General features: G+C 32.4%; 1 protein-coding gene across 1 annotated transcript in view; it reads right to left on the reverse strand.

The window, feature by feature from the left end:
- Positions 1-3,127, reverse strand: part of LOC117106403 — a 14,402-nt gene extending 11,275 nt beyond the window's left edge. The window contains exons 1-2 of the mRNA XM_033247767.1: positions 2,966-3,127; positions 84-264 (exon numbers count right to left, since the gene is read on the reverse strand). Coding sequence (XP_033103658.1) covers positions 84-264; positions 2,966-3,127 — 343 coding nt within the window. The remainder of the gene's footprint in view (positions 1-83; positions 265-2,965) is intronic.
- Between the last annotated feature and the right edge of the window lie 2,719 nt (positions 3,128-5,846).

A 5,846-nucleotide genomic window follows, 5' to 3' on the forward strand; every position in this document is an offset into this window, starting at 1 on the left:
GTCGCAAGCAGCCATCATGTTCTTGGCATCGAACATCTGCTGTGTCAACTCTGGGACGGTGAGCGCACGGTATTGCTGGCTACCACGGCTGGTCAATGGTGCGAAACCAGGCATGAAGAAATGCAGACGTGGGAATGGAACCATGTTGACAGCCAATTTTCGCAAATCGGCATTCAGTTGACCAGGGAACCTCAAACAAGTGGTGACGCCGCTCATGGTAGCAGATACAAGATGGTTCAAGTCACCGTATGTTGGTGTGGTTAGCTTTAATGTACGGAAACAGATATCATAAAGGGCTTCATTGTCAATACAGCTGTCTCTTATACACATCAAACCCAGGCCTAACTAAAAAATTAAAATTGTCATAGTATGTAACTCAAGTTCAAATAACACTTTTCATTACTCGTGCAGCTTAATCAAATATTATATGTCATTTTAAACGACCCATTGGTATTAACACGGTAACATCGATGTATTTTTAAAAAATAGACAGCGACGTTCTCTCAGAAGTTGTTTTGTAGACGTTTATCTGTTGATGACCTTTTGACCTCCTGAATTCTGCAATGAGATTTTCGGGTCGATTCAGCCGAGACGGCCCGAGTGGAGTTTCATGTAAATGTTTCGTACGGGAAAAAAAATCGCAACCGGGAAACACAAAATTACGTCGGCCGTGTAAGACGTCATTAACAAGCTGCCATTAGCTCAAAATGGCGATCTTCAATTGTTGTAAAATTAACGTTCAAATTTTATTTTCTCAGAAACAGTATATGTTACATGTTGATGCAATGTACTGAATGATTGATCAAATAAGCTAGTTTACACCAGTTAAGTAATATATTTGGATAGGCTATCCCTTTAATTGCATTACAAACAATTTGTTTAATTTCTTTCCAAAAATAAAATTAAAACTCATCGGTAAGTCTCCACATCCTATGGCTTTATTTAACTTCATTTTTTGTATTGCCTCATTACATTCTTCTAGTCACGATGTCTTCACATACACCTTTTTTTCCTCAGATAAACAGTTTACTTATACTTTATCTATGTAGATGTTTATTTCCTTAAGGGGGTATCCCCTTATTTGTATATAGATGTTTATAAAATTTGACTTCCTCTCGTAGAATTGTATTTGTGTCTGTTAACACAGCACCATCTGAGTTTTGTATACCTTTGATATGTTGTTTCGTTCCGTTCCGTTCTTTTTTTCTAAACTGAGAAAAATATTTGGTGCTACGTTTGCCTTCCATATTTTTCAGTATTTTTGTTTTTTATTCAATTTCTTCCTCAATGCTTTCATTTGAATTACTAACATTGTTTCCAAGTGAATCATTTAGCTGTTTTATTTGGTTGTGTAGTTTCACATTTTCTTAGTTTATTTTTCTTTAAATTTTGCCATGAAAATAGAAACTTCTTTTAATCTCTGACTTTTAGTAATTCCCAAAGTAAATATGGGCTAAGAGGGGTTTTTTTGTTATTGTTTTGAGTTTTAATAATAACATTTCTAATAGCACTTTGATAAGCAGTGTTGAAAAATAAGTTATTATTATATTTCCAATATCCTGGACCCCTTTTAGAATTATCAAACCCAATTTTAATTGAGATTGCCTGATGTTCAGTCAGGATGGCTGGTCTTATATCACAGGATATAACTTCATTATGGCCATGAATGTTTTTTTTAAATCAACCAGTAGTCAAGTCTTCTATAAATTTGGCATCATCTCCTACGCCAGTTAAATAGGGTATTTTGAGGGTTTTTACATCTCCAGGCATATTTAATCGTGAGTTTTTTTCATAATTTGTGTGAAGACAGATGCATCTTTTCTGTCTAAACTATTCTTTTGATCCCAATTTGCTATCGAGGATACAATTTACATCCCTACTGATGAAAATTATATTCATATTTGAGGTTTACCATATTTTAAACAGTCTTATTTAACTCTCTGAAATATGTTCTTCTCACTTTACAATTGTTAGGAGCATATATACATTTACAAGAACATATTTTACTATTTATTTCAACTTTTAGTATAATGTATCTTCCATTCTTATCAATACACTCATTTCTTTTTTTTTAAATTTTAAATCTTTTTTTTTAAATAAAATGTATACTCCCACATTATTTGTGCTATGCGTACAAATACCATTTCATAATAAATAAATTTGTTTGAATAATTCAGACTTGTAGATATATGACATCAGCTTTCTGATCTTTACACCACTTCAGTGTCTGTCTTTGTTTATGCTACGTACATCTCTTACGTTTAAGGAAACGAGAAATGAATGTTGGCGTTATTGATACGGTCGGATGTGTGTGTGTGTGTTTTTTTTTTAAAGAAAAATACAGATTGCATTAATCATTGACGTACGTAAACATCAAACGGCTAACTTTACTGACACAACTAATTATTGAACATGCCATAGCATTTTAACAAATGCTGTTATAAGGATACTAGCCATAATGTTGATAAAAATGTCATACTATATACACATCACATAATACATACACATAAATACATGCATCTATATGATGATATCTATAATAACGAAAAGGACAATATTTGCAGTATGTTAAAAATGATGACAAAGACATCATCTTTAGGGCAACCAGTAAAAGTGAGCATTGTATTGGATTGGTAATGATAATATTAACGATTATATTACAGCAATGGTAAATTTATCACTTAAGGCATAAATCGAATGTGTTTTGTTTGTTTATTTTGTTTTTATTTTTCTTTCCTTTTTTACAAATTATTTGGTTTTTCTGTTTTTCTTACTTTTGCTTGATTTTCGTCGACTTTCGTTCCAGACATTGTTGGGGAGATTTTTTTCTGACTCCGCTTGGTCTTTGGATTCATTCTTGTTATTTTCTTTCTCTTTCACTTGCTTATTAAACCAAGATGATGATTTGATGAAGCTTGTTATCTTCTTTTGTTTCTGTTGGCCAGGTTCTAATTTATTGGTTCACTTTGCTTTTGATCGTCTTCTTCACTATCCTCGCTTTCGCTGGATGGTGATTCATCTTCATTGTGACTACGCTCTTTTCCTCTACGACACGTTCCAACTTCTCTTGTATGATCTTTCCGCTTGAGTCATCTTGCAACAGTTTGTCTGCGCTGCATTGGTCCATTTGATGACCTTATAACCAATAGGCAATGTAAACGGGCTGGCATGAACATGTTTTAGCATTATGTCCGTACTTCAAACATTTCCTGCACTTCACTCTCTTATTCTGTTTTTTTTTAAGTTTAAGACATTTATAAACCTTTATAATGGTGTTTTAAGTGTCTCCGCGTAAAGCACCCGATCTCCATTCAGGCAACTTGTCAATTGCCCATCGACTTTCAGCCTCATACGTTGTACGGTCCCCTAAAACGCATAAGAGATGTTTTAATTTCTTCGTATGCTACCGATAGTGGTAGGTCTACAGCAATACGGGTAGCACCGTATCGTACGGTAGGTAAGAGTTCCTATTATATATTGGCACATTCCTTCCTCGGATGTTTGCACCAGTTGTTATTAGGCAAACTCTGTCTTGATGTGAGTCTATGTAAAGTCTCCATAAATTCTTAATGCGCTGTATATATGTTATATTTCGGCATTCAACAGTTTTCATTGAAGTTATCCTGAGGTTCCACATACGAATCTCCTGTTGTGTTCACTTCATCAACCTTCATAAACACTGGTTTCACCTTATTAGAAACGTCACAGGTACGTACCCGCGTCTGGGGTCACATGATCTTCAGGCGGGACGTTTGAGCTGTCATCGTTGTCATTTCGTTGGGAATTCTTACTATTTTCACAAGAAATAAAAGTACGTTTTACCTTGACTTTCCTTGAGAATACTAAAATAATTTGTATAATTTTCGCTGTAAAATTTCAAGCGTAATCTAAGATTTTATTGAAAATTTTAAGGAGCTGATAAACAGAACGTCCCCTTAGAGAAAGTATATACCGCCCTCTTTCAACAAATACATTTGTTAATATTAATTGACTTGCGTGTGCATGTTTGGGCAAAACAAACACAGCCACTTAATGAAATATCCTATCCAATAAGAAAAGACCAATATTCTGAATTACACAAATGGAATGGTACCCATCTTTAGAAAATGTGACCCTACATTACAAAAATAAAGAGAAAAGCTTATTGATTAATTTATTTATAAATAGATAAGAAGATAAAAAGCAATGACAATATTTTTATATTCTAAGACCCGATTTATTTTTTAATTAGACAAATGTTAAACTGTTTTATACGTTTGGGGTCAAAGTTTAAGATGATATTTTCTTGTCTTTGCTTGTGATATTTTGAAAAAAGGTAAGCTGAACTAGTATACTGTATTTGCCGAAATTGTATGCTCCACATCGGAATCACCAATCTGTTTTTATTAATGTAAGAGTTTCGTTCTTTTTTTTTAATCCACCAGTTGCACCGATATAAGAAGCTTTACAGCTTTCGCAAGTAAATGTGCATGCTACGCCCGAACGAACACCAACGGAAAGAGAGTACATAATTGAAAACAGACATTGATTTTTAAATGATGTAAAAAATAACTTTTTAAATCAATTTTAAATAAATGGTATAAAATATGCTAACTTAAAATAACGATTGTTAGTTTTGAGGCCATTATTTGATTTATACCGTCTAATTGAAAACACAGACACTAGATATTTTGAAATAATGTTGTCAATTTTTTGTCAGTAAACAAACAGGAAAAACGATGATGCGGCAAGTGAAGAAGTTAGAGAGAATTACGATGCACAATTCTGACTTCAATAAAAACTGTTTGTTTGTTTGTTTGTTTGTTTTTATTTCATGCTTAAAAATCATGAAGAGTACATTCGAAAAAAGAGAGTAAATAAATAAGAATAAATCATATTGATATTTAGCTTTGGATCACCAAATGGTGTCCGTGCTAGCACGTGTGTACTGTGTTTAGATCAGAGAACAGTGAAATTTCACTGTTCACTGTTTTAGATACTTAATCATTAATTTTGATAGCACAAAGTGTTCTAATAACTTGTAATAATTTGTAACTTTACTGCACAGTATATAATAATCTCTTTTTTCTAAACACTACGATTTTTTTGACAATAATACTAATCTTTTAGTATCAATAAGCTCTTGCAAAAAACTATTGTTTTCTAACATGCATTATTAACGTAGAATTGACATAACGTAAATTATTACATGTTTAATTATTAATCTAATTCTAGGCATTTTACTGTTTATTATCATTCTTCTAAATAATCATCTCTGCTATAAATAATATACACTTTTATCGTAATATCTCCACCAATAATTGTTTTACAACTTTCTTCTTATATTTCAATTTTAGGAATTTTTCATAGCCAATAAAAACATTATTTTTCATTAGTACTTCAGATACAATCTGGAACAAACGAAAAGTAAATCAACACATACAGTACAACTAAATTAAAAAAAAAAGAAAAAAAAAAAAAAAAAAAATCATGGAGCCAAACCACTAAAGGAAATAGAAAAGGAAATCAACCCGATACGGCTTTACAGACGCATAATAGGCCAGCCTCTGCTTATAAAAGAAATATAATAATTTGCTGTCTTGTCTCAATTGTTTTTGTTGTGTGCGAAAAAAAAACATAAAATTGGGTATAAATATTGTTAACGATTTCTGTAAAGTATCGGGTATGTGTCTTAATAAAGCAAAAACGAATGCAATATGGATTGGTAAAAATAAAAATAAAACTGATAAACCAGGGAACTTAATTTGGGTTAATGAACCAGACAGGATTTTAGGAATATATGTGGGGTACAATAACAAAACCAAAAAATGCAATGAACTTAATTGGGACTGCAAGCTGAAGAAGTT

Source organism: Anneissia japonica, unplaced genomic scaffold, assembly GCF_011630105.1.
Source record: "Anneissia japonica isolate Jap-2015-1 unplaced genomic scaffold, ASM1163010v1 scaffold287604_len118791_cov124, whole genome shotgun sequence".
NCBI classification, from domain to species: Eukaryota; Metazoa; Echinodermata; class Crinoidea; order Comatulida; family Comatulidae; genus Anneissia; species Anneissia japonica.